General features: G+C 35.5%; 1 protein-coding gene and 1 long non-coding RNA gene across 2 annotated transcripts; one reads left to right on the top strand and one right to left on the bottom strand.

Moving 5' to 3' along the window:
• Positions 1-2,108: 2,108 nt before the first annotated feature.
• On the top strand, positions 2,109-6,148 carry LOC146906726 (B3 domain-containing transcription factor VRN1-like). The gene is made up of 4 exons (XM_085725403.1): positions 2,109-2,198; positions 4,538-4,994; positions 5,257-5,381; positions 5,843-6,148. Exons 1-4 carry the CDS (start codon positions 2,118-2,120, stop codon positions 6,146-6,148), a joined length of 969 nt encoding a protein of 322 aa, XP_085581529.1. The 5' UTR covers positions 2,109-2,117.
• A 9,423-nt stretch (positions 6,149-15,571) lies between these two features.
• On the bottom strand, positions 15,572-17,381 carry LOC146906725 (uncharacterized). The gene is made up of 2 exons (XR_015018480.1): positions 17,212-17,381; positions 15,572-15,798 (listed from the first exon to the last, which is right to left on the bottom strand). It is a non-coding gene; the product is annotated as an uncharacterized LOC146906725 (long non-coding RNA).
• Between the last annotated feature and the right edge of the window lie 2,222 nt (positions 17,382-19,603).

Below are 19,603 nucleotides of genomic sequence, written 5' to 3'. Positions count from 1 at the left end.
TGAGCAAGAACCTTCCTCATGTCCTCAACAGAATAGAATTGAAATTCAAAGCACCCTCTTCCAAGAGGAGTAACACTCCAATTGATAAGAGAAGACCAGAGACTAGAAAGCTTGTTGCTAAGCAATTGCGTGGTGAGAGGAGCATCATTTCTCTGCAGTGACATTCGACCATGAAGATGGGTACTGCATTTGTTCATACCAATAGCGTAACCCTTAGGAGAGATCTTAACACGAACAATGTCTCCAGAAACGACACGAGGAGGAAGTTGAATCGGTGGAGAATCCTTCTCGACCACAACTTGAGCAAAGGTTTTGGAGGAATTTTCCGGCACCGGCACCGGCGCCGCCGTATCCAGCTGGGCAAGAAAAGCAAGTAGGTTGACCAAAACCAAAGATGGCGAGCACCAACTAGAGCAAGATACCCCAGATCTGCCCTGGAACACAGAGACAAACCACCCTAGATCCTCACCGGAGCCGGAATGAACAACCCATAAGAGGCGAGAACCCAGAAAAATCAACAAAGCTTGAAGGAAAGAGAGTAAATCAACTAGGGAGTAAGAGAGATCGAACCAGAAACGATGAAAATCACATGCTAGAACTGCATCGGAGCAAAGTTTAAGTCACCGAAAAAAGCCGTTGAGGAGAGAGAAGAGAGAACTCCATTTTTCCCTATTCTGAGTTACCAGTGAGATTATTCATATACTTGTAAGTTGTAACTTACAAGTTTTGTGTTTTCTATAAATAGGATTCATGTTTCATTGTAAAGTGACCTTGAAGAACTTAATACAAATATCATATTCTTCTCTCTTTCCTTTTTTTTTTTGTATAGTTATTTTCTTCCCCCTCTAAAAAAATCTAATATGTTTTTTTTTGTTAAGTTGGTGCGCACATCACGTATCTGATATTTTTTCGAAAGGCTGCACTTAATAACTTTTTAACTGAAGCTGTTTTTAGAATTTCGTAGATCATAGTTAAAAAAAAAACTATAATAAATTGATACAATCCTCTTTATCGTGGTTTTTTAAGTTATATAACAAACAATCTCATCTCATAAAAAAAAACATCATGGGGACCATTTGTTAGGGTTAATATAAAAATGATTTTGACATTCAATAATTTAGATATTTTTTTGGATATTTTATAAAAAGAAAAAATTTATTTTGTGTTTGTTTGTAATAAAATCATATAAAAAATAATAATTTAGTTTGTTTATATACAACTATATAAAAGGGATATTTTGTTACAAAATAATTTCAATCTTTTGACGGTTATTTTCTCTCTCTTCTAAATATCATCTTTTGTTACAGAAAACACAAAAATGTTAAAATACGCTTATGCGTCAGATAATTAAGAAGGGACAATATTGTATCTTTGTTAGTCATTAACTTTCATAAATATATATATATATATATATATATATATATATATATATATATATATATATATATATATATATATAAATAGATAAACGGACACTTTTAATGTGATGTTCTTTCTTAAAAAAAAATGTGATGTTCTATTTTTTTATTTATTTTAATAAATGATTTTATGTTACTTGTTCCAAAAAGCCTTGAGATTCGATCCAGTAGAAAAATGAATTAAAACAAACCAATCTTCCTTTTTTTGAGAAAGAAAACCAATCTTCCTATTAATATGGGATATAGAAAGTCGAAGTTTAGTTATTCCTCTTGGCATCTAAATTTTATTAGTATTTGCATTTGTTAGTCATTAACTTTCATAAATATATATATATATATATATATATATATATATATATATATATATATATATATATATATATATATATAAATAGATAAACGGACACTTTTAATGTGATGTTCTTTCTTAAAAAAAAATGTGATGTTCTATTTTTTTATTTATTTTAATAAATGATTTTATGTTACTTGTTCCAAAAAGCCTTGAGATTCGATCCAGTAGAAAAATGAATTAAAACAAACCAATCTTCCTTTTTTTGAGAAAGAAAACCAATCTTCCTATTAATATGGGATATAGAAAGTCGAAGTTTAGTTATTCCTCTTGGCATCTAAATTTTATTAGTATTTGCAAACAGTACTGACTCACTCGTGAGTTTTTATGCTTTTATATTAGGCAAAATCATGGCTAGTGAAATTGCTGAGGTGAAGCCAATCCACTTTTTCAAGATCATACTTACCCAAAACCTTCTCCAAGGAAACCTTGTACGCCTTTACTGTTATTTATTTATTGTTTTGAGCACGTTGTTTATGTTTGTTCTGATAACATGATGTTACTTTGTATTTGGCTTGAAGAAATACGAGAGCTTAGTGCAAACTTTATTATGTCCCAAGAACACCTTATGATGGCATGATAAAAGGATGACATGTATTTACCATGACATTTTTTTTTGAAACATGTATTTACCATGACATATTAATTTTCTTTTTATCAATCAACGACATATCATAAATGGGACAACCTACCTTACCTTGTCATCTGAGTCTTTCAACTTCTCTTCTAAAGTTATAGTTAAACATAGAGTTAAACCTAATGGACTGCACTCCTAAATTACAGAACAATTGATTCATTTTCGTCCATCCCGTTGTCTCACTCGGCCTTATTTTTATGCATTTTTTGAAGAACATTTCTCTTTAGGCCCCACAAATATCTCTAAGGCCCCCTAATACAGATAACTCCGGGATTTACTTTTTCCACCCTACTGCCTTCTCGTGCGCCCTGCAAAAATTCCAAAAATATCCTTGGTCCGGATTTTGTTTTCCGAACCAGATTGTTAGTTACTTCCGGAAAATAAAATCCGGACCAGATGTTGTGCACTTTTTTGTATCTTTCTTTGATGTCAAGGGTCTCTGTTGACCGTTATATGAACCCCACACAAGCTGAAATGCTATTGCAGGGTTCATATGAAAGGTCAACAATGACCACGACACCACCGACACCCCTAAAAAACTAAAAACATTTGCAGAAAATTGAAGAAAAGAGGTGAAGAGATTTCCGGAAATTTAAATCCGAACAAAAACGATATGAATATTTTGTGTCTTTCTTTGATGTCAAGGGTCTCTGTTGACCGTTATATGAACCTCACACAAGCTGAAATGCTATTGCAGGGTTCATAGGAACGGTCAACAATGACCATGACACCACCGACACCTCTAAAAAACTAAAAACGTTTGAAGAAAATTGAAGAAAAGAGGTGAAGTGAAGAATGGAGGTATTTGTTGAAGATGGAAGCCTATTTATAGCCTTAAACAAGTCCTAGGTCATTAATACAGTCAATGAAAACGTGTTAGTGGTTGTAACTGTCCAAACCCAAATTAATGGCTCTCTTTCAAAAGAATCCAATGCTGAAGCGTTCTGGATTTTACATTCCGGAATGTCCTTAGCCCTACAGGAAGTGCCAACTTTCCCCTCGTTCACCATTATCGCATTAATCCGGAAAGTATATTCCGTAAACCAAAGGTGCATTCCGGATTGTATATTCCGGAATGCATCAGTGTCATGGCCGATGGTCTGCCCCACACGTTTTTGACAGTGGTTAAGTTAAAAAAACGTGTTTTACCACATTTTTTGACTGCATTTATGGCTTCCCAACCATTTTTCACCCACCCCTCCCTATAAATACCCTTCCAAACCCCACCATTTCTCACACCATCCCTCTCTTCCTCTTCTTCCTTCTACAACCATGGTTTTCCATCATTGGCCTTTCATAGATAAGGGCCTCGTTGAAAACTTTCAGGGTTTGTATGAACGGTCAATGAGGATGGAACCGCGCTGCAACGAAGGGCGGTTCATCTGAGGGTCATGTGGGTCAGTGTGGTTCTTAGCTTCGCCTGTCTGGGCGTAAGTCTGAGCACCCCCCACATCCCTCAGGGGCATTTGTTTCTTCTTCCCACCCTCCTCTTCCCTCCTCCTCCGATTTTCCTCCAATAGCCAAGCTACTGCTATGTCCTATCACATAGCAGTGGTTAGGCTCTTAGGAGATTAGAATTAGGCTCTTATGAGATTAGAAATATATTTAAGATCTTATGTAATAAGCTTAAAAAGCTTGAAAATTATTGTAATGTATTGTTCATATATTAATAAAATGTGTTGTTTTTATGTTTGTGTCTTTTTATTTCTGTTTTTTATTTTATTCGCATTTTATTTTACGAATTGTAGAGCTTAAAATTGCAAAAGTTCTGCTAAAATACTATTCCGGATTTTAAAATCCGGAAACATCTGAAGAATACTAACAATACATTCTGGAAAACGAAATCCGGACCAGGGGTAAAATTGGAAAAAAATAGGGCGCGCGAGGAAAGACATAGGGTGGGAAAAGTAATACTCGATAACTCCCAGAATAAACATACATCCAGTAGATAAGTACCTGATGTGTATTTTGGCATTGCCCAACCCAAACTGGTGTGTTTTAGGCTATGAACGATTCTTGCCAATTTATTCAATTTGGCCAGGGGAATTTGTGTGGAGCTGCCAGTGTTTCCTAAAGTAATGTAAACTAATTTTGAGTTATATCATTCATATTAATGGTGTAATTAATTGACAGATGATGCCAAGAAAGTTTGTGGAAAAATATGGAAGAGGTCTACCAAAAGCTATATGTCTAAAGACTCCAAATGGTGCAAAATGGAAATTAAATTTGGAAAAGAGTGATGGCAAGATATGGTTTGAGAAGGGTTGGAAAGAATTTGCAGAGCATCACTCTCTAGGTCATGGCCATCTTCTGCTTTTTAGATATGAAAAAACTTCCAAATTTGAGGTACAAATCTTTGGAAAGAGTGCTTTGGAGATAGACTACTCTATCAAAAGAGTTGAAGCTCGGAAGGTCTCCAATGGTCAAGGAAATAAACCTCCGAATGGTGAAAATCGTAGAGCAGCTCAAAAAAGAAAAGATAACTCGTCCTTTGAATTTCACCAACAATGTGAAATTGGAAGCATTAGTTGTGTAAAACATGGAAAGTCGCAAAAGGTGGATGTACATCAAATTGATAGAATGTCCAAAGGTATACGATTTTATGTCTTCTTCATTGTGTCAGGAAAGCTTCACATTTACATAAATTTATTTGTTTTTGTTCTCTTCATATCATATATTAACATTTTTATTTTCTGGAGTGTTAAGGGAACAGTTCGAATTCAATCTGAACAGTTGTAAAACAACTATTAGAATAACTTTAATTAGTTGGCATCTATTTTACCATGTTTAAATTTTTAGCAACCTCGAAGATTATCGTCAAATATGTGCCTTAAAATGTTCCAATTTTGCAGGAAAACAAGTGATTACAACTGTTGAGAAAGTTACAACTCTTGAAAGAGCAGAGTCTTTCAAAATCTATAATCCATCCTTTGTTGTTGTCATGGGTGCATCATACGTTGAACACCACTTTCTTCCGGTAAGCTGCAAAGAAACATTTGGCTTGTAGAACTTAAGTTAGTAGCCAACAACAATAAAAAGGTTTTTTCCACTAGATATGATCTTTTTAACATCAACACTTATGATTGAAGATGTATTCCTTGTTAGAGACATGTCCGTGTCCGATATTGACACAAGTGATTACATTTAGTTTATTTAATTATTGAAATTATTACACTTGCTGAAGTGTTGTGTGTGATTTCCGTGTCAGTGCCACATTATGTAGCTAATTGTCACGGTAAAATTGATTTACAGAATTATGCAGTTAAAGATGATCATCACATAGATGTTAATTAATTGAAATATTATAGGAAATAATCTAACAAAGTAACATCATGATAAAATCTGATTCCCAGTCTTTTGATCACCAAAAATAAAAATAAAAACACCCCTTGTTTTTTTTTTCATTCATCAACATTTCCATTTTCTATTGTTTGGCAGAATATACCATCCTTGTTTTGTAAGACACACTTTGATTTGAATAAGAAGAGAGGAGATATTCAACTTCAGGTGTTGAATGGGAGAGTTTGGTCTGCTAGGTATTCTATCAGGATGTGCGCTAAAGGACTAAAATTTGAACTCACAAGTGGATGGAAGGCATTTGCAAAGGACAATAACTTGAAAGTTGGTGATGTTTGCAAATTTGAGCTCATCTCTAGCACTACACTTACCTTCATTGTTCATATCTTTAGAGAGACAGACAATGACAACACAAATTGTTTAACATTTCAGAGTAGGATCAATTGATTTAATTTTCATTTCAAATTATTTATTTTTCTCATATACAAATGTTAAATTTAATATTTGATCTTACGCAGATTCTTCCCAAATGAAAGGAGAAGCAACTCAAGGATATTGAAAGGGATGGATATATCATCACTACTACCAAATCACCACCACCACTAAAGAGTTGGTTCTAGTAATTGTTTATGGAATACTGACAAAAGAAAACACTACTAGGAAATTCAACTTCCCAAATTACTATTTTCAATTTATAGACTTATTTGATGATATATGCTCTTTATTTGAATGAATGTTATGCTTCTTCCTATAATATTAACTTTTTGGGTGTTATATTTTAACGGACTCATCTAAAGTGAGAAATATTAACCATTAAATAGTAAATTACCATAACTCTGAATTTTTTGAGACTTGGATGACCTAAAAGACGATAAAGAATACTTGGGGATTATGTAGTAGACGAGGATGCAATTGTAGATGAAGACTGAAGGTAGTAAAGTCCATGTGACTCATAGCCTGTACCAATCATGTGCTTCATACTTTGATCCTTTATAACAAAAGAATCAGAAGTGAAATTTCTAGAGCAATTAACTCTTGGTCAAACGGCTTACAAAAATAAAATTGAACGGACAGTTGGAAACAAAAAGAACATAGTCAAGATCTAAAGATGGGAGAGGAGTGGCTTGACCGACACCACTTGCTTTAGCTTTAGAGTCGTATGAAACAATGATATGATGAGGTATTATAGGTTGGGTTATTTTTTATAAAAGAGATGGATTACTAGCCACATGATCAGAAGCTCAAGAGTCCAAAATCCAAGGGCCAACAGATGATGATTGGGAGAGACGGACCGCAGAATTATCAGTGTGAGCAATTGTTGTCGATGATGAGGCTTGTGAAGCCTTAAACTGCAGGTATGACTTGTACTCCTCATCAGTAGATATTATTGTTTTAATATGTTTTAATATAGCATTAACCATCTCCTCCTTCCGTCTCATTTTAATAGTCGTTTTAGAGTCGGGCGCGGTTCTTAAAAAATGAATAGTTGGGTTGATTTTAATGGTGAAATTGGTATAATTTACTAAAACACTTATTAATTGTAGTTAGTGAAATAGTTCAGTGGAGTGAAATTCAATAAATATGGATATATTAGTGGGAAAAAATAATTTAGTGGGAAAAAATAATAAATGTTACATTGATATTCTTAGGTCACAATTATTTTGAGACATAAAAAAATTTCTAAAAATACAATTAAAATGAGATGGAGGGAGTAATTTGTTACTCTATCAAAGTTTGATATACTCCTTCCGTCATAAAATAATTGTCTCTTTAACATTTTTTTCTCTGTCTCAACATAAGTGTCACTTTAAAATATCAATGCAACATTTATTGTTTTTTCTACTATTATATCATTGTTTATTGAATCTCATACAACGTCACTAATTCACTAACTACAATTAATACATATATTTTAGTAAACAATACTAGTTTTATTATTGAAATTAACGCAATTAATAATTTCTTTAAAAATTCTGCACAAACCTTAATCGACTATTATTTTGAGATAGATGGAGTAGAACATTTGTGTCAAACAACACAATTCATAAAATTAGAGTAATGGTATTTGTACAATTAATTGATTATCAAGGTGAGAAAAACACAGGAGGGGGGGGGTTGAATTGTGTTTTCTTTTTCTTCGTTTTCTCCTAAGCAAAAACTCATTGGCCAGAAGCAAATAGAGACTGGTTCTGAAGTGATCTTTAGAACTAACATGCAGCGGAAAAAACAGAGAGAGAGAGAAGAAAGACCAAAACAATTATACAGGTTCCTTCCACAAACCGGAAGTAGTCCTGTCCCCCTTGCACTTCCAAATAGAGTTCACTATAATGTAATATCTGATTACAACTGCTCACTGCTACAACTAGCAAGAGACTTCAAATTGCTCAAGCACAACTGCAAGAGACTTCCTATGCTCCTGAACACAATCAAGAAACTTCTAATGCTCAAGCACAATTGCAAGAGACTTCTAATCAAACAAGATTACAAAGAAAATGTTTGAGGATGAACACTTGATATACAATCAATGATGTTCACATACAAATCAGATACAGACTCTTAACACTCTAGAATTTCTAAGATATGAACTTTGAAACATAAATTCTAAGTGAACTTTGAATGCAGAACAATTTCAGCAGAGTTTTGGCACTTGTAAATTGTTGTTGAGTCTGATACCATTCTTTAAGTCTTCACTCCTTTATAGAGAGGTGTGAAAGAGACGTTGTGAAATTGTCAGCACATCAAAAAGAGTCGTTTGAAGCTTTGATCAATCACCAATGATCTTTTGCCTGATATGGTAGTTGTCCTATGAAGGATCAATTTGAAATGCATTCCCATTGTGAAGTAACATCGTTGCAGGCAGAGCTGTTTTTCTTGTCTTGTAGCAGGGACAAAGCAGAGTAGTGGAGGTAGTGGTTGTACACTTCGTACAATTGTACTTTGTCAACGCTTTTTGAAGATAAGCATCCAATGCCTTCAAATCCCTTCAAAATGACCGTTGCTTTATATTTCCAGTCTTCTGCCATGCTTAGACGACTTTAAATCCATTAAACAGCCCTTGAAGCTTTAAGTCTTGCATCTTCTGATGAACTTCAGCTTCTGGTGATCTTTAGCTTCTGATGGACTTGCTTCTGATAATCTTTAGCTTCTGATGACGTCATCATTTTAGGAGCACTTTGTCTTCAGGAGCACTTTTGACTTCAGGAGCACTTTTCTTCAAACGCTTTAAGCTTCCTTTTTGTTGATTCCTTAGCTCTCTTTTGTTCATCCAGAACCTATTTAAGATGTCAAATTTTGTCTATGGTCCTGTACACTTGAACAAATATTAGCTAGTCCAATTGAAAATTTTCAATACCTTGTTATCATCAAAATCTCAAGGTTCATTGTTAAACACATTTTGTTCCAACAATCTCCCCCTTTTTGATGATGACAAACAATAGTATTTAAAATGTGCAATTGTTGTTAATCTAATTAACAAGTTGACTAAGGGTTTGAGGTTTGCAAGCTCCCCCTGAGTCTAATAGTACTTTAAGGTAAGTTTTGTAAGCTCCCCCTGAGTTCTATCCAAGTTAATTAAATTCATCAATAAGAACGAAATAACACTCGGAATATTCTCACATTAATAGACTAAGAGATAAGAAGTTGGTCCTATTAATTTAAAATGGTCAAAAATCAAATTAATGGGGCTCAGAGCCTCTAAATACTATACATACTACTCCCCCTTTTGTCATCAACAAAAAGTTTAAAAACTAAAGACAAAAAGAAAGAAGTATGAAAAAGATAGTGAAAAAACGATATTCTATATCAGAGCATAAAACACAGAACTATATCAGAGCACACATGCAAATATATATATATATATATATATATATATATATATATATCAGAGCATAATCATAAGAAATATATATCAGAGTAAGACAATTTAAGTCAGAAGCAAAATATGATCAGAAGCAAAAACTTGTTAAGAAGTAAAAACTCAAGTCAGAAGAAAAATGCCAAAAGATGCTAAGAAAAAATTAAACAAGCTAAATGGTGTGCAACTAAGGTTGGGCTTGTTTGTTTAGCATATCCATCATTTGTTGTAGCATCAAGTTGGTCTTTTATTGTGGCTTCTGCATATCTTCTTGCTTCTTTTGCATGGCTTCTTACTGATTCCTCATCTCAAGCTTGAAATCCTCATTACTCGTAATCAGATGCTCTTCTCTAATTCTAGCTTCCTCAAGCTTGACTTCAGTTGATGATTTATACTCTAGCAAGAGTAGCTTCTGCTCCATAAGCTCTTTCTTCAGCTTCCTATTCTCAGATTCCAAAACAGCATTCCTTTGCAATAAACTCAGATCAGTAGATGCTGACTAAAAGTTAATCTTGTTTAAGAAGCTCAAATACAAATCCTTAGGATTCACACCAGAAGGAATAAAGTCAGTGGTCTCTCTTCCCTTTATGCTTGGAGGACTCTGAACCCAAGTTCTGAGAATCTTGACTTTCTGCAGGTTATTGTCTACTCCTCTCAGCCAGTATTGAAACTGTTGTTGAGCCGAGTCTTGTTCATCCAAGCATGTTCTCTGGAGCTCGGACAAGACAAAATCAACTCTTTCTTTGAGTCTTCTCCACTGTTTCTCATAGCTGTCTGTGTGAGTAAGATTTTCCCTTGCTTGGATCAGCTTGAGTAACTCCTGAGATATATTCTCACACACATGTTGTAACAAAGTAGAATCAAGGAATATGGTTGGTGGTGAGGGTATCTTTGTAGGTTTGGCACGAGCAACAGGGACAATAACTCTATGTGATGATGATGATGGTTGGATATTTGTGGAGTTTGGTGTTTGAGTGTTGCTGGTTGAGGGTTGATCAGGAACTGACTTTTCAATCATAGTTGATGATTTTTCAATCTCAACATCAGGAGCATCTGATGTGGTCATGAAGTCAGGTTCATTGACGGTTTCAAGAATGGAGGGTGTTAAGATTTGTCCAGGAACATAGTGTTCATGAACAATATATTCAGGTATGATTTGTTCAAGATCAGTTGTAGATACCTGTTCAGGGCTAGTTGTTGTGGTCATTTGGTGGTTTGGTGATTGATGATGGGGGCTTTCTGAAGCAATTTCCATAGAAACTACTTCAGAGGCTTTCTCTAAGTTTTGTCTAACCTCTGGTAGTTCACCAGAGTAGTGACTAACCAAATTGTCTAGGACAGTTGTTTCTTGGGTTTGGTTAGTTGAAGGAGATTGAGATGTGGATGACTTAAGAGTGACAATAGGATCAACTATATTGAGTGGTTTGATTGTTTGCGGGTGAAATGATGATGAGGCAGGAGGATTGGATGACTCAGAACCTATGTGTTCATCTATGAACTCTGCATCAGTAGGAACAACATTTAGAGGTTGAATCATTGGTGGTTTCAATGGATTATTGCTAACAGGAAATCTATTGTAGAGATCTGCTTTTCTTTGAGACAAGCCAATGATTCTTTCATCTATATCAGTTCTAACAGGTTCATGAGAAATGTTGGTTTTAGGCTTTATGTGTTTGATTTTGTAGATTTGACCTAAAGGTATATCATCTGAGCCTGTGGGTGATGATGAGGATGTGGATTTGGAGGTTGATGATTGGGAGGAATTAGATTCTACTTCTATAACATTGTCAGTATGTGAGATATCAGGATTACCTCTTACATCAGCTTCTAGAGCAATAGCTTCTGATCCAGCAGCAATGTCCTTCTGAGCATCTCCACCAGCTTTCACAATCATCAATCCTTCAGCTTCTGAAACTGCCAGCTCTTGTAGTTCTTCAGTCTCTTGAACAATCTCTAGATCATCTGTAGTTGTATCTTCTCTAGTAAGACTGGATGCAGGGATCTCAATTTATTTTGCAATATCCTCAGCCTTCTAAAGTGCAACTGCAGCAACATCTTCAGCTTTCTTTTTCTTTACCTTTCTTGTAACCAAGTCAGTAGCAGCTTCTACACCTTCTACTTCCTTAGTCACATAGGCTGATTCCTTTAGCCTTCTGATAGCATCCTTCTTCTTCTTCTTTTTAATAGGAGGTTGTTCAGGAGCAGTTTGTGAAGAAGCAGCAGCTTTTCCACTTCTGGTCCTCTTGGTCAGAACCTTACTTGTATCCAGGACCTGAACTTCCTCTTGGATTGATGGTAAGCCGGAGCCACCAATCTTCAGCTTTTCAGAAGCCTTCTCCTTTTTATCCTTCTTGGAAGGTTGCTCCTCTTACAAGTACTTTTCTTTAGAGGTAGTCTTCCTCTTTGATTTTCTGCTTCTTGTAACTTGCAGAGCACCACCATACATCACTTCAGGTATATCATCCAGCCTGACGACCTTGCCATAGGTTTCATAGTGGTCTTTGATGAAGTGCATCTGGACCTCAATGGGGTCCTTCTTGCAGATAGGAGGAAAGTCCTCCATCAGGTTAGATTGTGCATTTGATTCAGTCAAGTCAGTATTAAGCTTTGAGACTTTCTTAATCAGCTTCATATGCTTGAGTGTCTTTGCATTGATAAACTTCCCAGTTTCAGTGCCAAGCTGTGCATCTGAAAAGATGTTAACACTATTGAGTGCATTCAGAATCCCTCCTTGATGAAGGATTTCTGATATCAGCCTCCCATAAGGAACCCAACACCTGTTTTTCAGTTGACTTTCCCTTAGTTCCTTGATCATATTCTTCAATATGTACTTGGGCATATTGACTTTATCCTGGTTGATGAAGTGGTGAAGGAAAACTCTATATCCCAGTGAAGGTTGATCACTGCCACCACCTTTTGGTAGCAGATTCTCATTCTGTATCTTCAGAAGTAGTTTCGTTTCTATGCTCAGATCAGCATACTTTCCTGGCGTCTTGGAGTTGAATATGGACATGTTGACAATGTCATTCCAAGGACTTGTCTTGGGATTAAGTATCTCTAATCCTGAGTATTTACCAGAAGCATCTCTTCTGAGAATATATGCTATTGCCCATTCTGAGATGAATACTGGAATTCCCATGATGCTTGATCTAATTTTTGTGCATCTGAATGGTTCCATCCCCATTTCCTCTCTAATCTTCCATTTCAAGTTGGGATTTATCATAATCTTCTCTTTTTCTTCAATTTCTGAAGCAGCTTTTTCATATACTGAAGCTCTTACCCAGAAATGCTTTACCAATGTTTTGTATGTAAGTCCATTCAACATATTAAAGTATGGGATTAGCCCTTGTGCTTCGTAGTAACCTCTGATATCACACCCATGAAAAACAAGAGAGTTGAAATCAACTGGATTCTCTGTCTGAATCTTCAACTCCCATTCTTCCAAGGACATAGTCCTTCCTTTAATCTCCTAAGCAGGAGCTTCTTGTAAAGTTGATTTTGGAACTTCTTGTTGCATGATTGATGATGATTCTGGAATGGAACTTGATGATGATGCCATTGTTGATTGAAGAAGATTTTAGGGTTTTAGGTTTTGAGTTGAGAGATTGCGCTTACTTTGCAAAGAGGATGGTTGAAAAAAGAAAGTGTTTGTTGTGAAGTAAGTTGTGTGTGAATTGTCTAAGTGTTTTTAGTAAAACGATTGCAAATCAGAAAGAGACAAACAAACATAGCATTAATGGCAAAGGGGGCGCGTGATAGTACATTCAAAGCTTAAATCATCATTGCCCTCTTAGGTTATACAACCGTACACATAAGCCAGGTCAGAAGTTCTCAGAGTAACTGCCAAGTTAATGGGCAAGGTGTCACAAAAAGTAACTTCCAGCGTTTCCACTAACTCTGCTTATTCAGAAGCACAAAACCCAGCTTCTGGACTTCAGATGCTGACGTCATCATCAGAAGCAAATTTTCCTCAGAACCTCAATTAAGAGCTTCTGATGGACCATAGCTTCTTAACAGACTTCAGAACCGAAATTCCTATTCAGGAGCAAGCAAATTTTAATCAGACACAAAGTGCATGTTCAAATTTTTCTTTATAAAATCAAATCTTTCCACAGTTAAAGGCTTAATAAATATATCAACCCATTGATGCTCAGTATCAATGAATTGTATATCTAAAATGCCTTTTTGAACATAGTCTCTGATAAAGTGGTGTTTGATTTCAATATGCTTAGCTCTAGAATGTAGAATTGGATTCTTTGACAAACAAATAGCAGCAGTATTATCACAATAGATGGGAATACTGTTAGCATTAATCTGATAGTCTTCCAACTGATGTTTCATCCAAAGTAGTTGTGTACAACAACTTACAGCTGAGATGTATTTTGCTACTGTTGTAGACATAGCAATAGTTGCTTGTCTTTTGCTAGCCCAGGATATCAGATTATCACCCAGAAATTGACAATTGTCATTGGTTGACTTTCTTTCAATCCTATCACCAGCATAATCAGCATCATAAAATCCAACCAACTGATAATCTAAGGACTTCCTATAGAGGAGTCCAAGATTAGTTGTTCCTTCCTAATGAGATTCTCTAGGATCTGATTGGAATCTTGCACACAAGCATACACTGAATAAAATATATGGCCTAGATGCAGTGAGAAATAACAGAGAACCAATCATACATCTGTACAACTTCTGGTCTACTTTTGTTCCAGTATCTTCTTTTCTTAAGGTGCAGGTTGGATGCATTGGAGTGTTCATCACTTTACAATCTTCAAGCTTGAACTTCTTCAGAAGCTCCTTAGTATATTTTGTTTGATGAACATACACTGCATCTTTGATTTGATTGATTTGAATTCCAAGGAAGAACTTCAGCTCTCCCATCATACTCATTTCAAATTCATCCTGCACTAACTTAGAAAATTCTTTGCAAAGAGATGCATTAGTAGAACCAAATATTATATCATCAACATATATCTGCACAACAAGAATGTCTTTCTCAAGAGTCCTTCTGAAGATGTTGTGTCAATTTGGCCTCTTTTGAAATCATTTTTGATCAAGAAATTACTTAGTCTATCATACCAAGCTCTGGGAGCTTGTTTCAAGCCATATATTGATTTCTTAAGTTTGTAAACATGGTCAGGATGCTTAAGATCCTCAAAATCAGGAGGTTGCTTGACAAACACTTCTTCTTCAATGACTCCATTAAGAAATGCACTCTTGACATCCATTTGATATAATATTATGCCATGATTAGCTGCATAGGATAGAAGTAATCTGATTGCTTCCAATCTTGCAACTGGAGCAAATGTTTCAGTATAATCAATGCCTTCTTGTTGACGGTAACCTTGTGCAACAAGTCTTGCTTTGTTTCTGACTACTACACCTTGTTTCTGAATACCCATTTTGTTCCAATAATGTTCTTATGCTAAGGTTTGGGTACCAAATCCCACACATCATTCCATTGAAACTGATTATGCTCTTCTTGCATAGCTAGTATCCATCCATCATCTGAGAGTGCTTCATCAACTGTAGCAGGTTCAATTACTGATAATAGTCCTATCGTAGACTCTTCTTGGCTGAAGTATGATCTTGTTCTCCTAGGACTCTCTTTGTTTCCAATGATTTGCTCCTCAAGATGTGAAGACTTGTACTTGAATGTATTCTTGGATTGATCAACTTGCTGAGAGCCATCTTGAGCTTCATCAGAAGCAACTTCATCTTGTGCTTCTGAGGTGGGTTCAGCTTCTGGACTGTCTTCAGATTCAGCTATCTGATCAGGTTCTGGAGTATCTTCAGGAACCTGTATCTCTGCAACACTTTCATCTTGCTCTGGAGTTTTACTTCTAGGCTCTTTGTGTAACACCCCGTTCTCCCAACAACGTAATATTAATTATTATAATCAGAGTAATCACACAACGGAGTGTCACACTACTTTTCAAAAATTCATAAATAGAAAATATCTATTTATTTAAGGCCAACATAAAGAATCTTAATAAACTGCAGCGGAATAATTCTTTAAAAATATAATTTCAACCAAAATTCAACATCAATGAAAATCTTGGCACAAAGGCCCCAACATAATTCAACTTTATTTTCAACAACGATAAACTCTAATAGCAAGTCTTTTCCAAAATATGTGATACATAAAAGAAATGAGAAGACATTCGCAACGATTTCCCCATCCTAGTATGTATCAGAGCCCTAGACACTTGAGCCGACCAAACCTACAAGTCATCAGTACCTGCACATTACCCACGGTCGAGGCAACATATACGCAGAAGGGGTGAGAAACTTATCCAATAATAATAATATATAATTCATCAAATTAATGAAAACAACAAAGCATATCACAACAGGCATCATTAATAATGTATTTAAATAAACACATAAGCAACGACATAATTATTTTCAGCAACAAGGTACAGCAACAACAACAACAACAACAACAACAACGTTATCCACAACGACACCGACAACTCGACAATGCGACAACGACAACAACTCGACAATGCTACAACGACAACAACAACCCAACAATGCTACGACAACAACAACTAATGCATCATGCAGGTGGTGCCAATCTACGCGCGTTGAATGCTAAACATTCCAGGGCATAAGCCCTCAACAAATTGGATGGTTAAAGCATCCCAGGGCATAAGCCCCCAACAGGTGAATGATAAACATTCCAGGGCATAAGCCCCCAACGGGTTGAATGATGAACATTCCAGGGCATAAGCCCCCAACAGATGTGAGTATGCAAATGGACTCAACTTGTGTATATCAACATACAACTTCAACAGCGACTACAACAACAACATATGTGCCTAAAACAATTATGACACACTCCCCAACTTTGACATTAGATGATACAACAACGTCAACAACGGAAATCAACAACATAACATATATTTATAAATCAATTACATTCATCTCAAGTCTAAAACATCCCCCAAAAACAATTAAGTTTTGATCAATAGAACATAAGTCAAATATCCATAAAACACCTCAACTAAAGCCCTAACACTTAAGTTTGAAGTTGGGAAACCAACCATAAGTTTTTGGACTAACTTGGGATTAGTTATGCTAAGTTTTCTTAAATTTTGCTAAAGACCCACTTGGACTATTTTTATCATAACTCAAAATCTACAAATCTTTTCCACTCCAAACCAAGGCCATTAGAAAGCTAACTCAATTATCTACAACTTTTATGTTTACACCGAAAGCTAATTCAAAACAGAAATGGGCGTAAAAGTGAGTGTTTTCCAGTTTTGGCTGACAGGAAATCTGGGCCCGATTTCGGCAGTTCAGGGCCCGATTTTTGTCGAACCAAAGCTGAAAAATCAGCTCAGAATCCGGGGCCCGATTTTGGCAGTTCGGGGCCCGATTTTGGACATTCACAGCTTACGGAAAAGACCAGTTTTCACTCCAAGAACCAATTTTTGATCCCCCAATCACCCAAAATGAATTAGAACAATGTTTACAGGTTCTATATACAACATAACAACCAAAACCACATAGAAACATGCATCAAACAACACAATTCATCATATTTCCCTCAATTAACCTAAAACTTCTAAACCTTAACCAAGAACACAACAATTCATCAAATTTTCAGAATTATACATATTATTAGTGAAAGGAATCCCACCCTTACCTTAGTTTAGATGAATCAAAAGCTTACAGAATTGTTCCTCCTCTTCTCTTTGCCTCTTCTAGGTTTTCTCTTCTTCTCCCAAAACTTATGTTTTTCTTTTGTACGTGAAAAATGTTTCTGACTCCTCTCTATTCTATTTCCCAATAAACATAACCTCTCCTTTATTTTTCTTAACTCCCTTAAACTCACATAATTACTAATTAACTCCCATTAACCAAAATATCAATATTTTACTCCTATTTTTATTTCTCCTAATGTTTCCACAAATAATAAAGTCATACTCATTTAAATAGTATACAACTCCCTAAATCATATAATAAAATAGCATCACACCATATATCACATAAAATCACCAAAAACACATATTTCACATAAAATCATATATTTAACAGATAAAGTCATATAAAAATATTCACACATCTATTAAAAGTAATAGAATAAAAATGGGGCATTACACTTTGTCATCAAATTTAATGTGCATTGATTCTTCAACACAAAGTGTTTCTGAATTATACACTCTGTATGCCTTTGACCTTTCAGAGTAACCTAAGAAGATTCCTCTTTGGGCCTTGGCATCAAATTTCTTTAGGTAGAGCTTGTTATTTAGAATGTAACAAGTACATCCAAATTGATGAAAGTAAGAGATATTGCGTCTTCTTCCCTGAAAGAGTTCATATGTTGTTTTCTCCAAGATAGGTCTGATATAGATTCTATTTTGGACATAACTTGTTGTATTCACTGCTTCTGCCCAGAAATGTTTAGCCAAATTGTTTTCATGAATCATGGTTCTAGCCATTTCTTGTAAAGCTCTATTGTTTTTCTCTACAACCCCATTTTGTTGTGGAGTTCTAGGAGAAGAGAATTCATGGACAATTCCAAGTTTTTCACAAAAGTTTTCAAATGGCTCATTTTCAAATTCTCCACCATGATCACTTCTTACTTTTAAAATTTTCATTTCTTTTTCAGACTGTATTTGAGTGCAGAAGTTACTGAATACATCATAAGCATTATCCTTGCTTTTCAGGAATTTTACCCAAGTCCATCTGCTGTAATCATCAACAATAACTAATCCATATTTACTTCCATATAAGGATGCAGTGCTAACTGGTCCAAATAAATCAATATGGAGTAATTCTAAGGGTCTGGAGGTTGAAACAATATCTTTTGTTTTAAAAGAAGATTTCACAATCTTCCCCTTCTGGCATGCACCACAAAGTGCATCTGAATGATAGTCAATGTCTGGTAGGCCTTTGACAAGTTGTAACTTACTAAGCTTAGAGATTAATCTCCAGTTAGCATGCCCCAACCTTCTATGCCACATCCATTTCTTATCATTCACTGACAGAAGGCAAATCACCTTCTGGTCAACCAGTTCAGAGAAGTTAATTTTGTAAACATTCTCCATCCTCTTTCCCTTGAATACTATGGATTTGTTTTCTTTATTTATTACTGTGCAGTTGGTCTTTTCAAACATCACATCATAACCATTGTCACAAAACTGACTGATGCTCAATAGGTTATGTTCAAGACCATCTACCAATCACACATTATTAATTGAGATAGAGGAGTTACCAATAGTTCCTGTACCAATGATCTTGCCAGACTGGTTGCCTCCAAACTTCACACTTCCTCATTCTTTCATTGTGAGGGTGAGGAACATAGACTTCTCTGCTGTCATATTCCTTGAGCAACCGCTGTCTAGGTACCATAATTTTTGTTTTTCCTTTGCTCTTAGATATATCTGCAGTATTGACATTTTTAGATTTAGGTACCCATTGTTTTATGGGTCCTTTCATGTTAGTACTAGAAGTTTGACTCTTCACTTCTTGTACCTTGTGTTGTAAGTTTGGTAGCTTTTGGTTAACCATTACCTTAGGTTTAACACCCTTTGGTTTTGAATCCCCAGGAGCAATAATTGTCTTTTTCTGAATCTTAGACTTCAGAACCTCAGATTCAGGTTTCAACAGACTCTGAGGAACAGGTTCTGATCTCTTTAGAATCCTGATCTTTGAAGTCTTAGAAACAGAGTTTATCATTGCCTTTGGCTTAGAGTTCTTTGGCTTTGAAGTAATATTAGCCTTAGAGCTAGAAGCTTCAGGTTCTGATTGAACAGCAGTTTCCAACTTAGCACCTTCAGGTACAAAGAAGGTTTTCAATCATTCCTTGATACATTCACAACATGCTTTGAGACTGATTTCATTAGGTTTCCCTCCTGAAAATCCAATCCCTTTGCCATTGTTTCTGTAAATGCTGTAAATCATTGAAGCAACTTTGCTTCTGTCAATACCAGATATAATAAAATCCTCAAGAGCAATTTCATGCTTGCTTAAAGACTTTCCATTACACTTTTCTTGTAGCTTCTGACAAAGATACTTAAGCTTCTCTTCATAAG

This window comes from Medicago sativa, chromosome 7 (assembly GCF_051527215.1).
Source record: "Medicago sativa cultivar Bolivia chromosome 7, Bolivia_mono, whole genome shotgun sequence".
Taxonomy (NCBI): Eukaryota; Viridiplantae; Streptophyta; class Magnoliopsida; order Fabales; family Fabaceae; genus Medicago; species Medicago sativa.
The sequence above is the reverse complement of the archived record's forward strand: the minus strand, read 5'-3'. Positions and strand labels throughout refer to the sequence as shown.